General features: G+C 58.6%; 1 protein-coding gene across 2 annotated transcripts in view; it reads right to left on the reverse strand.

Moving 5' to 3' along the window:
* The window catches only part of CACNA1I (calcium voltage-gated channel subunit alpha1 I), a 114,461-nt gene extending 95,011 nt beyond the window's left edge, over positions 1-19,450 (reverse strand). The window contains exons 1-2 of one of the 2 annotated variants that reach the window (XM_045083831.1): positions 19,213-19,450; positions 9,221-9,477 (exon numbers count right to left, since the gene is read on the reverse strand). In XM_045083831.1, coding sequence (XP_044939766.1) covers positions 9,221-9,456 — 236 coding nt within the window. In that variant the 5' untranslated portion in view covers positions 9,457-9,477; positions 19,213-19,450. The remainder of the gene's footprint in view (positions 1-9,220; positions 9,478-19,212) is intronic. The other variant, XM_045083830.1, reaches the window with a different exon arrangement.
* Positions 19,451-23,217: the final 3,767 nt, after the last annotated feature.

The following is a 23,217-nucleotide window of genomic DNA, read 5'->3' on the forward strand; positions in this document are numbered from 1 at the left end:
ATGGCGAGGAGGTCCGAGGGAGGTGGCAGGTCAAAGCTGACTTCTGACACAGACGCAGAAGCTGGGCAGGATGGACGAATAAAAATCCAATCATGTTTTAAATGCCCCAGGAGGGGGCTGACACTTCATTAGCCAGACGGCCCTCTTCCTAATTCTCCGGCTCACTATCAATTACAACTAGCCTTGCGGTCAGCTCTCCCGGGGCTGCGCACGCCCTGGGCTCCCGCCCAAGCCCCCCCCAGCCACCGCGGCCCTGGACGAGCGCTCCACCTCTCTGGGCCTCCCTAGAGCTCTGAGCTGCAGGAAGATGGAATGCTCCCCGCACACAGGTGGTGCTTAGCGAACACCAGTGCCCTCCCGGTGCAGTCTCTGGCTTTGTCCTCCAAATCCAGACCCCAACTGTCCTTCCCTGCTCAAGTCCTACCCCGCTCCTCTCCCAGCCCCCACGCCAGGCCATTACCAGCATCCGGGGTGACCCCAGGGCCCTTGAAAAGGCACTTACCTCAGTGGGGATGCCATTCCCCTTCCCCCACCTCTCACCCATCAGACGCTCTGCTGCCCTGGCTTGGAGGCCTCCATCTTCATCGGAAGGCTCCTGTGGCATCCCCAGTCTGGACGGACTGACCACTCCATCCTCCCGGTGGCCACAGCACCCCCCCATCAGGGTCATTCCACCCAGCCTGTACCCAACTTTGCTTCACAGGTGTGTGATGTGGGTCTGGCCCTGCCTCGCTCACCAGGCTAGGGCCTCCTCGGGGTCACAACCAAGGATCCAGGTCTGGTATTGCAAGGCTCCACCCACCACGCCTAAACGGCAGAGGACACACTATTCCAGTGTAGAATAGTGGCCAAGACGATTCCGAAGCTGCCCTTCAGTCAACACTTGTTCAATCCATCAATCAGTCAATAATCGCCAATCAGTATTTACTTCAGAAGTCTACAGCTTGGTCTCCAGGCCTCTCTCTCCCTCAAGCATCCTCCATTCTGCTCCAGGAGTGATCATTCTAACAAAGGAATTTACTCACATCCCAGCTCTGCTGGACACCGTTCAATGGCTCCCCACTGCCCCCAAGGTCAAGAACAAGCCCTCAACTGCCATTCGACACCTGCTATCCGGAACATGCCTCACCCTGTTCCAGCCACACTAAACTCACTGTTCTCTATACGATTCTCCCCGCCTGGAACACTATCCTGCCACTGTGCTTCTGCAAAACTCCTACTCACGCAGCAAGACCCAAGCCAAATGCCTCCTCCTCCAGGCAGGCTTCGACAATGCTCCCAGGCTGGATCAGAGGCAGCTTCTTCACCTACAGCTCTCTTCAAACAGAAATCTCCATGTGATGAAACCAAAGGTTGCCCTGAGGATCAGGCCCTCTCTGGCCTAACCGGACTCCTCCAACTGGCTGTCAAGCCCACCCTGTTGACCTGTCGAGAGTGCAAAAGTCACTCCGGCCCCAAGAAGCCTCCCTAGGGCATGGCTCAATGCTGACTTTGACTTCTGAGAAAAACAAATCTCCTCTCCACCAGATGGAGGGAAACAGACAATTTCTCCGACATGTGCTGTTTCTTCCAGCGACACTGGCCACCCATCTGGGCATTCCCATTAGCCCCAGGCCGAAGGAGGAGGGATACTCTCCCCTAAAGAGCCCCTTCCCCAGCCACAGGCAAGACATCAGCACAGCCCTCAGAGTCCAGAATGCTAGGCTCCAGTCTGCCCTGGCTTTCTGGTGACTCCACGTGGGCCCCTGGGTAACGCATGCCCCCTTCCTGGCCCTCAGTCTCCCCAGCTGTAGAATGAGGGTTACCATAGTCCCGGCCCTGCCAGCTCACAGGAGGTGCTGAGAGAACCTGAGAGGCCAAGGCAGGCGGGGAAATACCGAAGGAACTGGAAAGCCAGGCAGGAACCCATCCACGCCAGGCCCAGATTGGGCCACACAGTCCAGCTCCGCGCCCTCTGGGGCCTCAGCCGGAGAGAGGAGACGAAGGCAAGTGCGGACGAGTCCCCTGAAGCAGGAAGTTGTAAGGTAAAGAGCCACAGGGTCAAGAGAGGAAGAAGCTGGGGATCCAGGATCACTCCCTGAAGGTGGGGGTCAGGCAGCTGGGCCTGGGGGACCGGGGGGATTGGTAGCCATGGAGGCAGGGAGAGGGCTTCCGGGGGGCAGGGGCAGACCCAGCAGAAGCCAAGGCAGGGGAGGAGGGCACGTCCGGAAACATCAGCAGTCGTTTGGGCTTCAGAACAGAAAGCATGAAGGGAAAATGCTGGAAGGTGGCTGGAGGACAGCTAGGGCAGGGGATGGGGGGACGGGGCGGGGGGGGGGCGGTCGCGGGAACCATAGAACGACCCAAATCCAGGCCAAGTGAGACTATTCTGGGGGTGACAGGGAGCCATGGGAGGCTTCTGAGTGAGGGAAGAATGAGTAAACAAACGGAAGGAGGCAGGCCGGCGGGGGAGACAACAGCCCCTCCTGGGCACGCCGCGCTCTGTGGGTAACAAACTCCTTCCACGAAGGGAGCCCCAGGAGCCCCTGCTGGGGAGGGTGGAGGCGGGGGAGACGGGGACCAGGGCAGAGGAGGCCGCCCATGTTGCACAGCTCCAGGCTCCCGGGTGCTCTCTTCATTGTGCTGGGGAGGGAGGGCACCCCACCTCATCAGTGGGCATTTGAGGTGAGATCCAGGAGCCGTGTGTTTAGACAGAAGGAGATGGAAAGACTCAGATGTTCCAAACAGCCCAGCCACAGGGATGGGCTCAGCCCAGGAAGGGTGGAGGTTAGATTAAGACAGGGCTTCCTGATAAAGACCCTCGGATAGATCCTAGAGACCTTAATCTAGGGGGCCAGACGCCCTGTCTGGAGTGGTAAGACTGAGAGCAAGCAGGTCTAGAGATGGGGGGTGGCCCAAGTGACTACATCAGGCATAACAGGGTGATGGGAGGGGGTCTTCCTCCTGCAGTCGACACCCCCTTTTCTCCTTCAATCCATTTGGGGCTCCCCAGGATTTCTTCTCCTCCCACTGCCCACCCTTCAGGCACTCCCTCCCACAGGCTTCTCAAACCATCATCAAAGACTGGGGGCCCAGCTGCCGCCACCTTCAGGACCCTTGGCGGCTCCCCACAGTTCCCCCATCGGCCCCAGTGTGCCCACAGCTGCCGTTCGCCACTTAACCCTCCTAGGAGCCCAGCCAGCGCTGGCCCGGGAATTGTCACTTGACACTTGACATTCTCCCCCAGCCGCTGCTGTGGCCCCACCTCTCAGATGAGCAAACAGAGGTTCAGCAACGGCAAAGGCCTCTTGGCCGAGAAGCCAGGAGCAGGTCTGCGTTCACACTCACACAAGCCACAGTGGAGTGGCTGTGGTCACCAAAGTGCTCTCCCAACACCACCCCCAAGGCACCAACACCAGCACCTGAACCCCCTTCTCCAGGCCCCGCCAGTTGCCCCGGGGCCATCATCAGTTCTCATCACCACCCGACAGGAGCCTTCTCTGGAGGGGCTTCCAACTGATGTACCCCCTGGGGAGTCAGAGTCACCTTCCCTTGCACAAAATGGTCATAGCTGTCGAATGATTGGGCCAAATGACCTTGTGAATGGCTAGAGATAAACGAGGGCCCATTCACCTCCAACAAACATGCTGAACCCCCAGACTGAATAGCACAAGGCTTGAGCTATGATGAGACCGTGGGCCTGGTGACCGACAAGGTCAGAGGGTCTGCACGGCGGGAGTGTTGGCCAGCTGGACCTCGAAGCAAGAGGAAGCAGAGGGCCGGAGCCACGTACGGGACCAGAAGCAGACAGAAGGGGCCCAGAGGGACAGATGAGAGCAAGGACCACAGCCACAAGCACAGAGCAAGGGAGCCCACCCACAAGGAAGACAGCACCCGGGGGGTTTCCCGAAGACACCAATGACATGCTTCTGAGAAGGCCGGAAGTGGGTCCCCCACGAGCCCCTTCCCAACCTCACCGGCCAACTCTCCCATCCTGCAGACGGGGAGACCGAGGGTCAGGGGGCGGGGTGGTGGTGACCTATCCAAGGTCGCTGGCAGCTGGAGTCTCCTTCCTCCCAGCCATGCCCAGCAGAGAGGCGCCTTCACAGCCCACTGGCTTCCCTCCATGCGTGGCTGCTTCTCCCCACCGCAGAAGTGCTGGCTCCCCACTGGCTGGCGCGGGGGAGGCAGCAGCCCTGGAGCAGCAAGCCCAAAGGGAAGGGGCTGCACGCCCCTCAGGGGATGGCCCCAGGCGGGCCGCAGAGGTGGCTGTCCTACGTAGATGCTGAACCCAGGGAGACCCTCCCCACTGCCTCCTGGAACCGTGGAGCAAATCTCCCCGCCCCGGATGGAGCATGGAGCGTGGCACTTCTCCAGACTCAGCAGGTGTCCGCAGTGTCCTGGATACAAGCTGAAGCTGGGGATTCGGAGGCATTGAGGCTTTCATCCCAGCTCTACTACACCCTGGCTGTGCGACGCGGCGGGGAAAAGTCAGTCAACCTCTCAGAGCCTCAGTTTTCCTGTGGGTGCAATGGGGCTGGGACAGCCCCGGGGGTTAGGGGGGGTGGCTACAGGTGTGAAGGCAGCGGAGCGCTGAGCTGAGCGCCAGGAGTGCCAGCCCTTATCATCACCCCGAGCCCCTCCCCTGGGCCAACACACTGCGGGCTGCAAGTCGTTATCTCCAATCACCTGTAATCGTCCATTACAGAGCCGGGAAAACCAGGGCACAGACAGCCCAGCATGGGCCCTTCTCCCCCAGGCAGCCGGACTGCCTCCCCAGAAAGGCTCCCGCATCGAAGCCAGGGGAGAAAATAGGTAGGTTTCCGGCCGATGGGTCGTGCTGCGGCCGCCTGGCAACAACGTGCGCGTGGATGGAGGCGTGACGACCGGTGGCGTAACTGGCGCAGGTTTCCCTAAGTAACGGAGATCGAATCTGATTTTCCCTGGAAACAATGTCCTCCGGGGGCGTTATGTGCTCTCTACAGGCCTGATGCCTACTGTCTCACTGCATCTCCCAGAGCAGAGCGTTGGCTCGGTTATCCGTGAGGCCCCGTTCACCCGGGAGCGCAGGTGTAAGTGAGAACCCCAGGGGTCTCTATCTACAGAACCCCATGTCCACACTCGCCCTGTGTGCTGCTTGGTCTTCAGTGCCCTCCTGAGAGGGGGGTACTACCACCCCCATCTGGCAGCAGAGAGAATGGGGCTCGAGAGATAAAATACTGGCCCGTGGGGGCGCCTGGGAGGCTCAGATGGGAAGCGTCCTCGGGATCCTGGGATGGAGCCCCACATCGGGCTCCCTGCTCAGCGGGGAGTCTGCCTCTCCCTCTGCCCCTCCCCGCTTCTCTTACGCTTCTTCTCCCCTCTGTTTTCTTCTCAAACAGATAAATAAAATCTTAAAAAAAAAAAAAAAAAAAAAAAAAAACTTGGCCCATGATCACACAGCAAATAAAAGGCAGAATGAGCCCCTGGGTCTGCCTGACTCAGGGCGCCAGCATTTTCCACTTGCCACCTACCCATGAGTCAAACCCCGACCGGTCCCCTGACATTTCAGACCCGGAGACTTGCCAGCTGAAGCCCTGGCTGGCGGTGCGTTGCTCAAGGCCCAGGCCTGGCCGGAGGTGGTGCGGACCTCCCTCCCAGCACGCCAGCCCCGCTCGGTCCCGGCAGCCTCTTCTGGCTCTCTGGTGAGTTGGGGAGTCGGGTGGCGACGCAGGGTTGAGCTCCGGGCTGGGTGAGGAGGCGAATCAGGGAGCACCAGGTTTCAAAGGACAAGAGGCTCCCAGCCAGGGCTCCTCACGCCCCAGGGACTCAAGCACCCAGGACAGTCCTTCTGAGCAGACGCTGCCATCCTGCCCTGCCCTGGCCCTGGGCCTGCTAGGCCTGAGAGCTGCTCCCACAAGTCTGACTCAGATGCCAACACGTCCATCATAACTTTGGGTTCTTGGTGGAAAGTGGAATGGTGTAGAGTCTAGAGATGAGAAAGGTCATTAGTGGTTGCCACAGAGATCAGGGGCCATTACCTCCTAAGATTTAGGGACCGAGAACACCAAATATGTAATATGCAACACAGTCTGGACCAACCACAAATACCGTCACGCCCAAAATGCCAGCCGTGTCCCCACGGAGGAGCACTCGCTTGAGCACTGCCCCTTCCAGGACCTCCCTCCCAAGAAGGAGGTGGGGGAAGGGAGGTTTCTGGCCAGGGAAGAATCCTAGAGCCCTCGGCACCTGCTCAAAGACACCCCCCCACACACACACACACACAGCAAGACTCTAAAGCTGGGCCTGAGCATACCCACGGTCAAGTCTCTGATCCAGGGGCCCCTGCTGACACCAGCCAAGGTCACCTGGGCCTGCATTTGCAGAAACCTGCCTTGGCCTCTCTCCCATGAGCCCAACTCAGGCTATGGAATCTGAACGATGAACCATTCTATTCACAGAGCCTAGAATCTCGGGTCCCTGGACTTCCAAACACATACCATTGCAGCCCCCAGATCCTGGATTCACGCCCTCTTTGGCTTTTTTTTTTTTTTAAAGATATTATTTATTGGGACGCCTGGGTGGCTCAGTTGGTTGGACGACTGCCTTCGGCTCAGGTCATGATCCTGGATTCCTGGGATCGAGTCCTGCATGGGGCTCCCAGCTCCATAGGGAGTCTGCTTCTCTCTCTGACCTTCTCCTCGCTCATGCTCTCTCTCACTGTCTCTCTCTCAAATAAATAAATAAAATATTTTTTAAAAATAAGATATTATTTATTTATTTGACAGACAGAGATCACAAGTAGGCAGAGAGGCAGGCAGAGGCAGAGAGAGAGGGGGAAGCAGGGTCCCCGCTGAGCAGAGAGCCCAATACGGGGCTCCATCCCAGGACCCCGAGACAATGACCTGAGCCGAAGGCAGAGGTTTTAACCCACTGAGCCACTCAGGTGCCCCTTCACGCCCTCTTTGAAACACCAAGCTTTACAGGCTGTGAATCACAGAGGCTTGGAATTTGGTTGTCAGTTAGCCTTATATCCAAACTCTGAACCCTGAGACTCAATCCCAAAAGCTTCCAGGCTAAGAGACCCAGACCTGACTTGCAAAGCCGCTCCACTCCGGAGTCACTGGATCTCTGGTCCAGAAGGGAGCTTGGAAGCGAGGCAGCCAGTTCAGACAGAGACCTGCGCCCCAGCCTCAGCAGCCTTTGTCACGGGGCCTGGGGAGCCCGACATGCTCTGAGCAGCAGCCAGTGTTGGGGAGTCCCACCCGAAGGCGGGGGCTGAATGTGGCAGCCCTCCTCCCCTGGGCGGCTTCCACACGCTTGGACGCAGGACTCTCCCTGAGACAGAGGAGGACCAAGCCCAGCTCTGTCCAGGAGCAGACCTTTCCCTCCCCTCCAGGGGCCAGGCCCATGGTTGCTTTCCAGCCCAGACTCCCACATGCCGTGGGGCAGGGGGGGGGTCCAAAGGGATGGTGAGAACTAAGGCCAGAGGATCCCAGGGACTCAGTTTCCCCAACACACCAGAAATGTGGCAAACTGGAAGGGTGTCTATGGGCTGCTCAGTGACCAGGGCCCAGAGTGCCTGAGATCAGGGGTGAGGGCACCCCTGGCTCCCAGGGCTGGAGGAGGCCATCTTATCCAGGCCCTTGTTTTTAGATAGAGGCTATGAGGCTCAGAGAGAAGAAACTGCCCAAAGTCACACATCTAGTTTATTGCAGGTGGGACTCTACCGTAGATAGATGGCTCTCTATCCAAGGGCTTCCAAGACATCAGGACCAGCTTAGGGCTGCTTCTCCCCAGCCAGACATGCCAAAGCTTATCAGAGGGTAAGCTGAGTCACACTCCCAGACCAAGGCCATCTGAGCCATGCTTCTGCCTCCAACCTAGCCCAGATCTTGTCAGTCCGGACATATGAGGCTCAGAGAGGTAAAGTAACTTTGCCAAGGTCACACAGCACCCAGATGGCAGAGCCGGAATCCACCCTAGTCCCGCGCAGGCAAGGTACCCCTGACGTGGTTCCATTGTGTTCCTGGTCTTCCGGCGAGCCTTTCTCTCCCTCAGACCTCCTGTGGTCCCCCTTTTCCTGGCCTGCCCACCTCCCAGCTCACATGCTACAGGCTCCTAAGGTTTCCCCAATATACTGTACTAAAACCGTTCCCATGGATGATGTCTGCGCCCCCCACTCCTGGCAGCTTCTCAGGGCGGGGCAGCTAGCTACACTTCTCTGTCCTCCATGATTCCGGGGCTGATGCCGGGGAGACCTGGGCGAACAGTTATTGAACAGACCCTCTAACTAGCTGTTCTACAGAAGAAACACCTGGCTTTTGGCCCTCTACCCAGCTAAGGGCACCCAGACCCACACTCCACCCATTCCAGCAGAGACCCTCCAGTTTCCAAGGTAACCACCCAGTCCCCTCCCCAGCAGAGGGACCAGCACCCTGGGCTCCACATGGCTGCCTCCCCCAGCCTTCCTGGGGCCACCTCGCCACCCCAGCCAGCATCCCGGCTAGCCCAGGTGTCCAGAGCTGGGCTCAGTTACTACCCTGTGTAGCCTTGAGCACTGGCAGAGACTCTGTTCTGCTGGGCAAGCCCCCAAACCCAGAGGCCACCATGTCTGGGTCCCAAAGCCACCTCCTCACCAGCCCCCAGCCCTCAGCCCAGTCCACGATCCATTTCCACACTGCACTGAGCCGTCGGTCCTTCTAAAACACTGATGGCTGCGCATCACATCCCAGCTGCAAACTTCGCCTGGTCGCCTTGCCCTGAGAACACGGGCCAGCTTCTCACGCAGCCCCGCTAGCCTCCCTCTCCCTCTTCCACTCCAGCCACAACAACCTGTCCTCGGCTCCTCTCTTCCCCAGGCCTTTGCTCCTAATGTACCCCCTCCCCAACACCACTCATTACTGGAGGCTCAGCTCTGACATGGCCAATATGTGCCCAGCGAGCACTGAGGGAGCATGCGTGGATGGCCAGACTTCGTGCTGGGGGGCTGGGGTCCGGTAGCAGAGACAGGCTCGGCCCATGTCCTGTTCATCTGACGGGACCCTGCAGGCGGCAACCCCCACAGTCGTCAAGGACGCTCACATCAGCAGGACACCAGGTCCCCATCAGTCGGTTCTCCATGCCCCATGTTCCCCCAGACCCCACATCAGAGCTCGACCACCACCACCACTGCCACCACGGCCTCCAAACCAGAGGACAGTGTGGCAGGCAGGGCTCAGTCAGGGAACAGCTTGCCCCCTGCCCCCCACGCAAAGGATATGGGTTACACACCATCTTGATGCACCAGTTCCGGGGGCTGGTGGTCTGTCGAAGACAGAAGAAGGCAACAGGTGCCAGGTCCGGGTGAGGGACTTCAGGATCGGCTCCATCCAGGGGCTCCTCCAGGCCTGGAGGCGAAGGAGGCGGGCTCTGGGGCCCAGGCTGCTCCGTGACTCCGGGCTCAGCTGCTGGGGCAGCAGCGGCAGAGGAGGAGGGCGGTGGGGAGCTCTCAGCCATCTCGGCGCCGAGCAAGGAGCCCTGGGGGAGGAGAAGGGTGGCATGTGGCTGGGGCTGCCTGGCACCCACCTGCCCCCACAAGGGGACACAGCCCAGACAGCCCATAGCCCCTCGCTCTCACTCTGCCCCAACGGTTAGGAGCAAGCTGAGGGCCCCCCATGCATCCAAGTCGGAATCCACTTCCAGGGAGGGGTCCTGGGGCAAGTCTGGTCAACTCCGCGCAGGCTCAGTTTGGGGAGATGAAGAGTGAGCATAAGACCTATCTAGAATGTAGCTGTGATATTAATTGGGTTTAATTTGTTTTTATGAGACCGTGGTTGTATATTTACTACATCATCGAAGACAAGAAAATTTGCAAGAAAACAGGGAAGTTACTATCAAGTCAGACATCATCACGGGGACGACAGGTGTTAACAGAGGAGAGGTTGGAGGGCTGTGGAGCCGGATACCAAGGGAGCTGGGCAAGCCAGGAGGGAATCTGGGCAGGCTTCCCCGAGGCAGTGAGCTCAGGGATCTCCCCGACCACCTCACAAAGATGAGAACTCAGGGACCTTACACACCAACCTCTTTGCTTTATAGCTAGAGAAACTGAGGCCCAGAGAACAGACAGGACAGACACACAGTCCAGCAACAGCAGAGGCAGAACGCTACCAGGGCTGGCTTCTTGGGAGTGTGACCAGCGTGGCCACCCAGGGCTCCACGCTCAGAAGGGCCCTGTTCTGGGTTTAACGCTTGGCTGTCACGGACTTGAAATTCTTCATCATTTGAGATCTGGGGCCCCTACGTTTCCATTCGGCAGCGAGCTCTGCAAATTACACTGCTGCTCCTGGCTTCAGCACAGGGGGCACTTCCACATTCCGGTCTCCTCTGATGATTCCAACAACCCCAGGAGCGCTCCCCTGCGCTTGGAGAAACAGAGCCAGGGAAGGAAGTGGCGCACCAAGGCTAGGGCACGCTTCGATGCCAGAGTCCCAGCACTGGCCCTCCAGATTCAGTGATGGCTGGCCATGACCTTGCCTGGCCCCCTCTGCACAGACAGCCAACGGTGAAGGAGGAAGGACAGCCACTTGTCAGGGCCTGCCCCCTTCCCACCTCATCCAAGAGGCCACCCATCCCCAAATCGCCACGCACTGGGGTCTCCCAGGGCTTAGGACCCCAACAGGGCTGGGCTGGGCAATGGGAGTTGGAGACAGAACGCGAGCTCCCGGGGCTCAGCGGACTGCAGCCCGCGGCTGCCGAGCTGCCCAGAGCTGATGCGTTTGGACATTTCTCTGGCTCCCGGGGGCAACAGGCGGGAGTTGGCACCTCCTGCCACTTTACCCTGCTGGTCAGGGAGGCAGAGTTTTCTCCCAAGCTCCAGGCTTCGCTCTTGGTTCCAGAAAAACAGCCATGGGCATTACATAAGCTTGTAGGCGACTCGGCCTGCCACGTGTCAACCCCTGGGCTGAAAAACACCCTCCCTGGGGTGGCTCCGGGCCTGCCCACCACAGGGCCTGCCTCTGAGCCCACCGTCCCTCTGCCAGCCCCTTGCTTCGGGCACACTAGACCTCCCCAGTCCTAGAGCTCCAGCTGCCTCCTCTAGACCTGTGCTCACACACTCCTCTCTCCCCGGAACACCCTCTCCTCCAGCCGCACGCCCTGGTCCCCAGGCCTGATGATGCATTCATTTGTCCAGGAACTATTTCCTGAGCACCTACTATGTGCAGGCACGGGGCCGGCCCGGCCGCTCCGCCGGTGAAGAAGGCAGGCTTGGCCCCAGCCCCCATTTCGGCTGATGCTCCAGCAAGGGAGGGAGACACACGAGTCAATTAATTTCTCTCCCTCTGGGTTCCAGAGCCCTTATCACCAACACACACACCGTATAATTTATGTATTTATATCTTTATGATTTAGCGCCTGTCTGCCCAACCTGGAAGGCGGCTGTAGGAGAGCAGGGACTGTGGTCCGCTTCTTTCACCGCTGCATTCCCTGCCCCCACCAGTGCCTAGAACCGTGCCTGCGACATTTTAGGGGCTCAACAAATCCACATTGGACAAATTAATAAAATGTGCTGGGAAGTAAACAAACAAGGGAGCGAGGCGGAAAGGCACCTAGTGGAAGGAAAGAGACACCAAAGATAAAAATAGGAAGCAGAAGGCACCAGCCATGCGTGATCTGTAGGACGAGCTCTCCAGGTAGAAGGAACAGCATGTGTAGAGACTGGGGGGCCGGAACGAGCTCGGTGCATCTAAGGAAGAGAAAACGAGGCCAGTGTGCCGAGCCCAGGGCAGGGAGGGGGTGAGCGGAGTGCTTGGCAGGCCCCACGGAGAGCCCGGGCAGGAGTGTGCTTTTTATTCCGAGTGCAACAGGAATCCGCAGGAGGGTTTTAGGCAGGAAGTGGTGTGCTCTGGTCTGTGCTTTTAAGCCAGGCCTCTAAGGACTAAAGGGAGAGTGAGTGGTGGGGCAGGCAGGGGTGGGGCTGGGAAGGCCGAAAGGAGGTAGGAAGGATGGGCAGGCCTGGCCTGGGATGGACTGGAGACATGTTTTCGGGGCGGAAAAGCCTGGCCCTACCTTGGCCCCGACGGCAGCCCAGCCAGGTGCCACCAAAACCCTTCCTGTAGCTGCCGCAGCCCCTGGAGCCACACGAGACCACCCCCCCCTCCCTCTCAGCTCTACCCACTCCGTCCTAACTTGCTTTTCGCCTCACTTGGCCCCGTTTAAGGCTGTCACAAGGCTGCGGTCCTTTGTCCTCACAGCTTTCCTGCCTCACTATGGGACTCCTAGAGACCACAATTGCCAAGGCCACTGCTCCCAACCCACTCCCCATGCCCACCCAGCCTCCACCCTCTGACCTGCTCTCCGGTGCCCACTCAGGGTGCCACCCTCTCACCTGCTCCCCATAGTCCAAATTCCCTCTGCCCTGTGCCCAAAGCCCTGCTCCTGTCCCCAGCTGCCCCGCTGCCTCGGGCTAGAAGCTCTTGAGGGGTTGGCAGCTGGGCCCCCTGGGCTCCAACCTGTCTCCAAATGGAGCTCACAGAGATGAGAGGTCTGGCTTTAGGTGACAGCACGGATGGATTCAAACTCAGGTCCATCTGGCCCCAGACTCTGAGCTGCCTCCACATCCTGGAGCCTCCTCCCTCTAAGCACTCTCAGGATGAGGCCACCAGGCAGTGGTGTGGTGACTGGACTGGCCTCTGTGAGCAAGTGCAGGGGCAGGAGCAGAACCCCACTGTGTTGGGAACACACACCCCCACTCTTGACTCCACGGGCCTCTTGGAGCCTCAGTCTTTCCCTCTGTAAAGCTCAGGCCTCCTCCTGCCTGTGTCAGCAGGCCCCACATCATGTGGATAGGAAAGCTCTCTAAAACTCATGAAGGTAGATGTCTAAGCATGCATGAGGCCAGCTGTGCCATCCCCAGGGGCTGCACCCCAGCCCTCTCTCTGCCATAACTACCACCACCACCATCACTGCTACCACCATCACCACCATCACCACCACCACCACCACCATGACCATCATCATCACAGCATCAGAGGCTGACTGAGCCTGACTGTGCCAGGTAACAAGCAAAGGGCTTTCTAGGCATCACTTATATGTCAATTTCTACCATCACCCCCTAAAGTACAAACCATCCTTATTTCTACTTTATGAAGAAAGAAACAGGGGCCCAGAGAAGTCCAACAGTGCCCATTGTCACTCAGCTATTATAGGACAAAACCAAGGTCCCAGTTCAGGCCTGCCATTCCCGAGCCTAAGCACTAAACCTTCACAGACACCAGCTTGGGATCGGGAAAGGTGCCCTGGAACCAGGCCTTCCCTCCCAAGCTGGATTCCCAGTGACAACACAGCTGCTGGTGCAGACAAGACCCCCAGTGTGGACAAAGACCCTGAGAGTCTGTGGGGAAACCTGCCTCCCAGAATCTTCCAGAGCCCTTGGAGTATGGTGTGGAGAGGCCTTGTGTCTGCAGAGCTCAGAACCTGGTTGGCAGAGAAAGACACGAGGCCTCTCTTGATCATCCCAGGCCCTGCATGAGTGCGCGAGTGCGTGAGTGTGTGTGTGTGTGTGTGTGTGTACACATATACATATGTGTGTGTTTGTGTATTCACCAGCAAACACAAGCAGACAACCTGCTTACTCCTTTACCAACAACCACATATCAACTAATGTCACAGCTAGGAGAATAAGCAACAAATTCGTTCTGAGAATACTAGAATCTAGGAATCTCAGAATCAGAGCATCTTAGAATCACCCAGAACTTTAGAGGCCTGACATATTAGCTACAATAACCTCGGACTTCCATAATGTGGCATTTCAGAGCCCAGGCTGCAAGCCAAGCCCTGGGGTGCCGTCCCAGCTCTGCGCCACTACCCCCGGCACCCCACGCAGCCCAGCAGTGGCCCACGGCGACTCTGACTATAAAGGGAGGGTGACGACTGCGCTGTGGCAGGGCTGCCGGGAGGATGGAGTGCGGTGATACCCACCAGCCCCCCGCCGCACCACCAGACACCACCAGACACACCACCAGACACCCACCAGCCCCCCGCCGCACCACCAGACACCACCAGACACAGTGGGCCTGTGACCGTCCCCCACGCCCGTGAGCGCCATTGGCTGTGGAATTCCAGAATCCCACCACTTTGGAGACCCAGAGACACAGTGCCTGGTTTTCGACTCCCGGGGAGTCTCTGAAAAGAACGGGGTCCCCAAAGAGGCATAGTGGGTCACCATGTGCTCGTCAGCCCAGAGATCGTGCACTCACACGCATACTCACGCTCACGCACACATCCACCTACACAAACACACTCACACACTCACAGATGTAAACAGCCGGGCATGGACGCGCACACACGCACACACGCACACACACACGCACACACACACACAGCGTCTGCTCACACAAACCCAAACACACCCTTCACATTCTCGTCAGATTCGCATAGACACACACTCACAAACACACAATGCCAAGGCAGAGCCTGCATCTGGCAGCCTGCAGGAAAGTCTTTGTGAGGCTGGGGGACACGTCCCTCCCAGAATCCTCCAGCCAGCATCCCAGAACCCCTGGAACCCTCTGTCTGCTCCCTCTTCCGCACGACAGCCCTGCAGATGCATGATGACAGCCCGCCCGCCCCAGAGCCTCGTCTGCCCCAGGCCTCTTGTTGCCAGATCCCTCAACCCCTCCCAGCGTGATATTTCCAGCTCATCTACTCTTTGGGACCTGTCCCCAGTCATACTCAAGTTTCCCTATGTTCCCCTGCAAGGATAGGACCCGAATGGCACCAAATAACCCAGAGTAGAGCAGGAGGTCATGTGCCTAATTCTGCAGTGGGGCCGTCTCTTGAAGCAGCCTGGGAGCCCCAGCACCTGGCTGGCAACTCAGTCAGACTGCAGCATCTAGGGTGCATGTGGTCCACTAGTGCCCTCAGATCCTCTTCAGAGAAACTGCATCCTAACCTAAAGATGAGTGGCTCAAGTATGGCCCCAGATGCATGACCTGAGGCAAAGCTTGCTCTGGTCTGCCCAGCCAGGTCTGCATACACCGCAGGCATCTTGGTTCTGTCACCCAAACGAACAGCCAGCCCTGCAGGTTTGCAGCATTCAATGAAGGGAATCAGAACCCCTTCCCGCGATGGCTACCAAGAGTGACAGCCAACATTAATAGGGGAGCGCTTCTTGTGGGCCAGGCACCTCGTTACAATCCAACGACAAAAGTGTTTTTGCTCTCTCCACTTTACAGGTAAGGAAACTGAGGCCCAGGGAGGTTAAGGGATCTTCCCAGGGTCAAGGGCTGCTTGGTCAAAGAGCTACGGGTCGGCTCTGGAAGGCTTTGATCCATGCTACCATATGAAGGGCCATCAGGCGGTGGACAGGACACTGCAGCCCACCCACCTGCGCCCCGGTACCTGTCCACATGCCTGTCACTAGACATTGTCGCTGTTTGCCAGCTTTCAGCCTCACGACTAGTGCCAGCCAGCAAGACTGTAACTGAATCTCCATCAGTGTGTTTGAACATTTCCCAGCAGGCGACGCTGGTGATCATTTTTTGCTCATTCTGCAGTAATGAGGGCCCTCGGTCTTACTTCAGCTAAAAAATGAGAGTGGATGCGGTCCCTAGAGGGAGAAAAGTTGTGCACGGAAGGGAGAGCACTGGATTGGGAGCCTCGGGGCCCAGGTTCGGGTCCCAGCCCACACTCACCGCAACATGCAGTCTCCCCAAGCTTCATGTCCTCTTGTATAAAATGCAGAATGGGACCCCTTCGCTACCTCACCCAAGGGATAGCAGACAGGGGGAAAGAACAGGAAAGTACCTTCATGATAGAGAAACAGCTTCCATTCGCTGTACCAGGCCCCGTGCTGGGCACTGCAGAGACACGTCTAAGCCTCACAAAAATCCTTTAAGAAGCTGAGTCCCCCTGTGAGGCTAAGTGCCCTCCCTCCCTGGGCCATGCCCATGACAGTGAACGTGCTCATGTCTTTCCCACCTGGGGACAAGAGCTGAGTGGTCCAGGGAGAAGGCGTAAGTCCCTGGACCAGCAGAGAACTGCCTGGGCCCCTCACTGCTCATCAGGGCCAGCAGTCAGTAAGAAGGACAGAAAAAAGGCTGACACTGCTCTCAAAATGCATGATCCGTGAGACCACCGTGGCCAGAGTCCAGGAAGAGGGGGAACCGGCAGAGGCAGGGCCCCTGAGATGAAGACAGGACTGGGTCTGTGCCCTGAAAGCTCCAGCCCTGAAACACCGTGGCTCCATCCTGAAGAAACCACTTCCCTCTCATCCCCTCCTGCTCAGGGAGCCCCCAAACCCCTCACACTTGTTCAAGGACATCCAAACACCTGGTGCTTTTAAGCCCTCCACAATCTGCACCGCCCACATACGCAACGGAGCTCCGTTCGCCCTGGCAAGGGCACAGGAGAAAACAAGGCCTTGTAGCCGGATGGCCACACAGCCCCCGGCAGGGGGGAGCCCCAGGCCCCCTCTCAGGGGCACAGAAGCCCCAACAGGGCAGAACTGGTCTGCTCCTTTTTGTTCACCGCTGTGTCCCCCAGTAACCAGAATAGAGCTTGGCACATAGTAGGTGCTTAGTAAATATAAAAGAGAGAAAAGGAAATCAGATGTGTTTTCTTCCTTCCCCAGGCTGGCAGTCATGAGGGGGAGCGACTCAGCCTACATCTTCCTGGATATCAGGATCCACGGGCCCACGGACCTACTGGCCCATGGATCGCAATATCCACACGTCCACAGATCCACAGACACCTACGCCCACAGACCTATAGATCCTCAGCCCCATGTGCCTGCAGACCCACAGACCCACACACGCACAGCTCCAGAGAGCCACAGAGCGTGGAGCATGGAGCACAGACAGGCCACCTGTACATCCATAGCTCCCTCCACTGTGGGCACAGGGGTTGAGGGCACGAGGCAAGAGCAGATCCTGTCCCCTCCCCCAGCCTGGCATCCCATCTTTCTAGACATAGTGTTAGAGCACCCTGAGCTGGGAGCTGGGGAACTCAGAGAACAAGCTGGAGGAGAGGGAGACAGACAGGAATCCGGGAGCCCCACGAGAGCCTGCTTTGTTACCTTGGAAAGAACTCAGAAGCTGCCTGGGGGCGGGAGCTCTTCCAAGGTGGGGGAGAACCGAGAGGCGTCCAGAAGCCGCCTTTCCTGGGAGGGCTGAAGCCTAGGGGAGTCCCACATGGGGTGTGGGTGGTGGAGACGGCAGTGGGGCCGGGGTGGCATGAGGAAGGGGGACTGGGAGAGTCACAGGTGGCGATGCCCTGTGCTCCTCGTGGCTCTGGGTCGGGGCACAGAGGAGCTAGAATCCCAGCCATCGCCCAAACTGCTCCCAGCTTGGCTGTGGGCTCTCCGGAGGAGTCTGTCTGGAGCTGGTGACAGAGGGTGAAAGAGAAGCCGTTTTCATGGTCACCTCCGTCCCCACCTCCCCACCCAAGGTCAAGGGGAGTCAAGGCTCAGGGACTCCGGAAATGCTGCTTGGTGCCCTCTGGTGGGCCTAGAAGATGCCCTCTCAGAAGCACCTGGAATGGGGGTTGGGGGAGGGATGGGGAGGAGCCTTCTGCCAAGCCTGTAGCCCCTCCCCAGGGCTGCCCCTCAGGGTGCCGGGGGCAGGCGGGGCTGCTGTGAGCGGCCAGGAAGAGAGTGCAGGGTCTCGGTGTGGTGCCCAGGCCCTCTGGGGCGTGTGTGCCTGGAGCTTGAGAATCTGGTGCCAGACAGGCTCAGCATCAAGCCCCAGGATGTGCTCCTCCCTCTTCCTCTTCCTCCCCCGACTGCAGCCTCAGAATTGGTCCCCACTCTGTGTCGCCCTACCCTGTCACCCACTGGCGTCCCCTCCCTCTGGCTCAGCCCTAATGGTGGAGGCGGGAAGGGGACAGGGAGGTAGCTAGACTCCCCACCCTGTCTCCAGCCCAGCCCAGGTCCTGCAGTCTGAACAAAAAGTTTACCCTGAAGGGTGGACAAGAGTTTCCAAAGCCAGTCGGTGGGGCCGAGGGGAAATACTGATCCAAGAGGCAACCTGACAGTGTGGGCAGGGCCTGAGGTTCGCAGCCTCGGGAAGCAGGCCCCTACTGCTCGGCCAGACCCTTTCCCATGGGCCCAGCCCATGGACCCACATCCCGATGGGCCCAGCACCCCAGTTCCTGGGTGGTGCGGGGATCTGCTGAGTGAATCCTCAGGGCGTGAGACAGAAGGATGGACGGGTTCCGGGCTCAGGCCAACCTGAGCCCTCCCGTCCTCAGGGGTTCCTGACATGGCGTGTCAGACCCCATCACACCATACGGGCACAGACGCAAGCAAGCTTTCTGTCTCTCTCTTTCTCTCTCTCTCTCTCTCTCTCTCACACACACACACACAGCTGGACCCAGAACACAGACTCGCACGGCCACAGTGTAGCTCGGGGGTCTTCCCACATGCCAGTCTCATCCCCAGCTCAGAGCCCCCAGGACCCCAGAAAGGAGAAAGACACAAGCAGATAGACTGACTGCTACCTCCGCCTGAACCCATCCAAAAAGCCCCCCTCCCCCAGCACCATGCCCCCCCCAGGCCTTCCCACCGTCTGCCAAGGCCTTTTGCCCCCCACATCCCCCCCACACACTACCTAGGAGACAATTAAAACCAAATCATCATAAACACTCATTATATAACCAGTCCCAACCTGCTGAGGATTCCTTTTACCCCCCAGAGTCCCAGCTCCAGCCCCTGGCCTGGCTTCATGCAGCCAAGCCTTGAGTACCCCCGGAGGGGCTGGCCCAGGAGGGGGCCCACTACCACCTCGGCCTCCAGGAAAGTTCCCGCTGCCTGGGCTTCCCCCATTCTATCCCCCTACCGCTCCTCTCCCTGGGCAAGTACTCCCGGCTCAGCCCTCTGGACACTGACACCAGCGCTGGTCCAGCTGGCCACAAAGCCGCAGCAATGGAGGGGCCGCGGGACAGACATACACACACTGGGCCCCCCCAGCCGGCAGCCCGACTTGTTGAATAAATTTCTGCAGCGCTGGCTCAGCCGGCTTCAGCATTGGCACCGAGAGAACTTTCATGGCCTTGGAAAAGGGACCGGTCAAAGTTTCCCGTCCTTCCCCCCCTCCCAAGGCACCTGCCCAAAAGCACGGGATGGGGGCCCAACCCGATGGGCACGCGTGTGGGGGGGCGGGGGGACTGGGCCCCAGAAATAAACAAATAAACGCCTCGGTAAAGAAAGCACCCGACGCGCTAAGAAACTGGCCTCGGAGCGGAGCCCTCCCTTCCTCCCCCCCCACCCCCACCTACCTTGGCATAGACTTGGCAGGGCAGCAGGGGGTCGTCCGGGTCAGAGCCGCGGGGACGCCGCGTGCCCCCCGAAGCCGGAAATCGAGGGGACCCCCGGCCCCGCCAGCCGCACCCCCACCCCCCGCCAATTCAGGATCAGCTGAGCCCCTGGGGCGCGCGGGGCGGCGGGCGGTGGGCGGCGGGCCCCGGGGCCCGGGCCATGGCGGGAGGAGACGGCGGGCGGCCGGAGGGTCGGCAAGGCTGGGGCGGGCGGCGAGGAGCCGGCGGCGCGGACGAGCCGCGGACCGCGCCGGAGTTGGAGCGCGCGGCGGGCGGCGGGCGGCGGGCTGGCGGGAGCGCGGCGCTCCGGGGCCGGAGCCGGGGCCGGGGGCGGGGGCGCTGCGGGTACCGAGCGGCCGGCAAGTGGCCGGGAGGACTGCGCGGCGGCGGCGCGGGGTTGGGGCTGGTCCCTCGCCGGGTTCGGCTCTGCTGGCGCCTCCGGCCGCGGGCTCGAGGCGCGGGGTCTGCGCGCGGCAGGGGCTGCGGAGGAGCCGGAGCGCCCGGCGGTGCGGGGACGTGCGGCGGCGGCGAGACCGAGCCGCGCCGCGTGCGAGGCAAAGCCGTCCTTATACTGACACCAAATGTCTTCGGGGAAAGCTGCAGGCGCGGGACGCTGGAGGGGGGGGGGGGAGGCGTGGAGGCGACAGACAGACTCACGGCGGCGGCTGGTGAGCCCCCACTCCTCCCTAGAGGGCAGGAAGCCCCAAGCCTGGGGGCCACCCCGTTATCATTCAGGGTCGTGACCGGGGGAGGGTCCTATCGAGTGGGCTGCGTCATGCGTAAAAAGGGAGAGGAACCACTCCCATTACTGACCGACCACCCTCGTGTCCCTCCTTGGCCACGTAGCACTTTGGATTCTCACTGAGGTACTGTGAGACTGGGGGAAGGGGGTTCCCCACTGCCCAAGAGAGGCGCTGCCCAGCTGAGGCCACAGCTAGTAAATGGTGGAGCAGGCTGCGACTGGACTCCAAATCTGCTCATCTGTCCAGGCAGCTTCCTTCCTCCTAATATGCATCCGTGCTTCTTCCCAATCTTCAGGGCTTGGCTAAAAGGTCACCTCCTCCAGGAAGCCTTCCAAAAGGTTTCCCAAGTAGAACAGAGGCTTTTTTCTCCAGCTTCAAATGTCCATAACTCCTCCACCTCCCCTGGGCAGCCTGGGCCATAGGAGCCTGAAGCATATAAGAGACACTCAGCACTCTCTCCATTCCCACCTCATCTCCTTGGAAAATTGGGGGGTAAGGGGGTCCTGCATGGGGCTGGTGCTGGGCAGGGGTTGATACTGACGATACAGAGGCCTGCCCTAGGGCCACTTGGCCTGGCAGATGGGCAGAGCTGTGGAGGAAGGGGCACTCAGCTTTGATCCCAGCTCGTGGCTTCCTGACTGAGGAAGCCCCTTCAAGTGTCTGAGCCTCAGTTTCCTCATCTGTGAAATGGAGAGAAAAGTTCACACTTCGCAGAATGAGAACAGTCTATAAAGGGCTTGGCACTATTCCTGGCACCTAGTAGGTGCTCAGCAAATATTCAACACTTCCTACCCTTTAATCTGTCCAGGGAGACGAGACAAACCTTTGACACCAGACCACAGCGAAAGGTGTTGTAGGCACACCTAGGCTAGGAGGTGTCTCATAATATGGAGTAAGCAGGCCAGAGGGTGTCCATTGTGGGGTGGACTTATTTCAGAATGGAGTGGGCTTCAGATGGGGAGTCTTCAAGGGACAACTGCCCTAAAGGCACGAGGCTCACACGGAGCCTGGGACGCTCCTTTGACTGAGATAAGAGGAGAGGTGGTGGGTGGAGAAATGGCTTCCAGGAGGAAGAAAGGACACAGCAAAGGCACAGAGGTAAGAAATAAGGTGGCAGGGGCAGACACGCCAGGCCCTGACCCACTGAGTGCCCAGTGGAAAGCTCCAGGCCCGGGAGAGTGACAGCAGACAGCAATTGGACAGCAAGTCAGGGAGAAGCTAACAAACATTGCTCACTTTCTCTCCATTGTCCTCTGGCAACATTTTCATAAAGCGCAAAAGACTGGACAGGACCTTGAGAAGCTGCCAGACAGTGAATTCCCAGGACTGGGTCTCTTCAGCTCCCACCTTCCAAAGGGGCCACGCAGCCCCTGCCTGCCTACCTGGGGTGACAGTGAGCTCCCCACTTCCCCCGGCAGCCGCTTTGTTCCCTGAGCACCCCGATCCTTCAGAGTTCTCTTTCAAATTGAAGGAGAAATTTGCTTCCCTCCATGATTCTAGTGCGTTCCCCTGTCCTGGAGGGACTAACAGCCCCCAACACCCTGCAGCCACTCTTAAGCTTCCACTCGGGCAAGAAGTTCTGCTTTATGTCCACCCACAATATTTGACGCCTTCATTGTCCATTCCTAGGTTCTTTTGCCCACACGCATAGGACTGGGTGCAGGGAAGCTACAGACGGACCAAAGGTCATAGAAGAAGTGGGGATGAGGGGAGCGCATTGCCACTCCTGGTCTCGGCCAGAGGCAAGGCTGCAACAGTCCCTCCCAGAGGCCCGACTGGAGGCAGGAGCTTCATTTATTCATTATTGCTATTTATACTGTGTCTGGTATTTGCAGAAGACTGCAGCAGCGCACACACTCATTACCCCTGCTTCGCCCTGGGAGCAGGGGCCTGCCAGGACAGCAGGTGGACCACAGCCTGGAGTCCCTTCAAGCACCCACCTGAGCTAACAGCTGGGCCAGGTGCCCTGTCCCCTCCCCCAGGGACTAAAGACCAACCAGGGCCTCCCTCCCTACTCCCAGAGCAGCTCAGGCTCCCTTCGGTCTCCAGGAGAACTTTCCAGCAATTGAAGTGGCTAAAAGGGTCAGAAGAATCTATGAAGGGAGATAAACAAGCTGGGGTGTAAGAAAACTGGAGAAGAATTCCTGTTCCAGGACATGAGATGAGGTCCCTTCCAGGAGCAAAGATCTTAAATACACAGAAACAAAGATGCCGATATCCTCGAAATCCACACTGATTTATTTCTCAAACACAAAGCATTTATCTGCGCCAGGCCCTGGTTGAAGCCCTCGACAAATATGAACACATTTAATCCTTTCCACAATCTTGTAAATCATCACTCCTCTTTTATTGGTGAGGGTTTGGCACAGAGAAGTCGGGTAAGTTGCTCAGGATCACACAGCTTTTCAATGGCAGAATGGGGGTTTGAAGTGAGGGCATCTGGCTCCAGCATCTGTGCTCCAAACTTGAATTCTGAATTCTAAGTTTCAAAAATTCTAAGAGTGAAAGTGTCCAGGATTCCACACTGGCAGAGTGGCCCAACCTCTCAGAGTAGAAAGGGACCCAGCCGGTGATAACCTCACGTGAGTCACCTTATATCCACTCAGAGCACATTCCCCCTGGGCCACGGGAAGGAACTTCTCTCCATGCCCAGCAGCAACCTAAACACCCAAGGACCGGGCCTGGGAGCAGCCCCTGTGGGGAGAAAACCCATGGCAGAAAATGAACTTCAGGGGCGCCTGGGTGGCTCAGTGGGTTAAAGCCTCTGCCTTCGGCTCAGGTCATGATCCCAGTGTCCTGGGATCGAGCCCCATATCGGGCTCTCTGCTCAGCAGGGAGCCTGCTTCCCCCTCTCTCTCTGCCTGCCTCTCTGCCTGCTTGTGATCTCTGTCTGTCAAATACATAAATAAAATCTTTAAAAAAAAAAGAAAGAAAGAAAGAAAATGAACTTCAACGTTCTGAAAGCCTTTATTAAGCATCTACTGGGTGCTGGGCCTGTGCCAGAACCAGAGGACAATTATGTGTTGAAAGGTCCCAAAAACACCGACTGTGGGTGAAAGAGGAAGGGAATTTGGATGCAGAAGGATGGGTTCCAGGAGCCCAAGAGCCCAGTCGAGGAGTGGTAGCTGAGTTGGGGGAGGGAGAATAAGGGAAGTTCAGAGGGAAAGGGAGAGGGAAGGGAAAAAGGAGGAGGGACTGCAACATGGAGGAGGCGGGGCCATTG

The sequence above is a fragment of the Mustela putorius genome, unplaced genomic scaffold (genome assembly GCF_011764305.1).
Source record: "Mustela putorius furo isolate JIRA1106 unplaced genomic scaffold, ASM1176430v1.1 tig00000738_pilon_pilon_pilon, whole genome shotgun sequence".
Taxonomy (NCBI): Eukaryota; Metazoa; Chordata; class Mammalia; order Carnivora; family Mustelidae; genus Mustela; species Mustela putorius.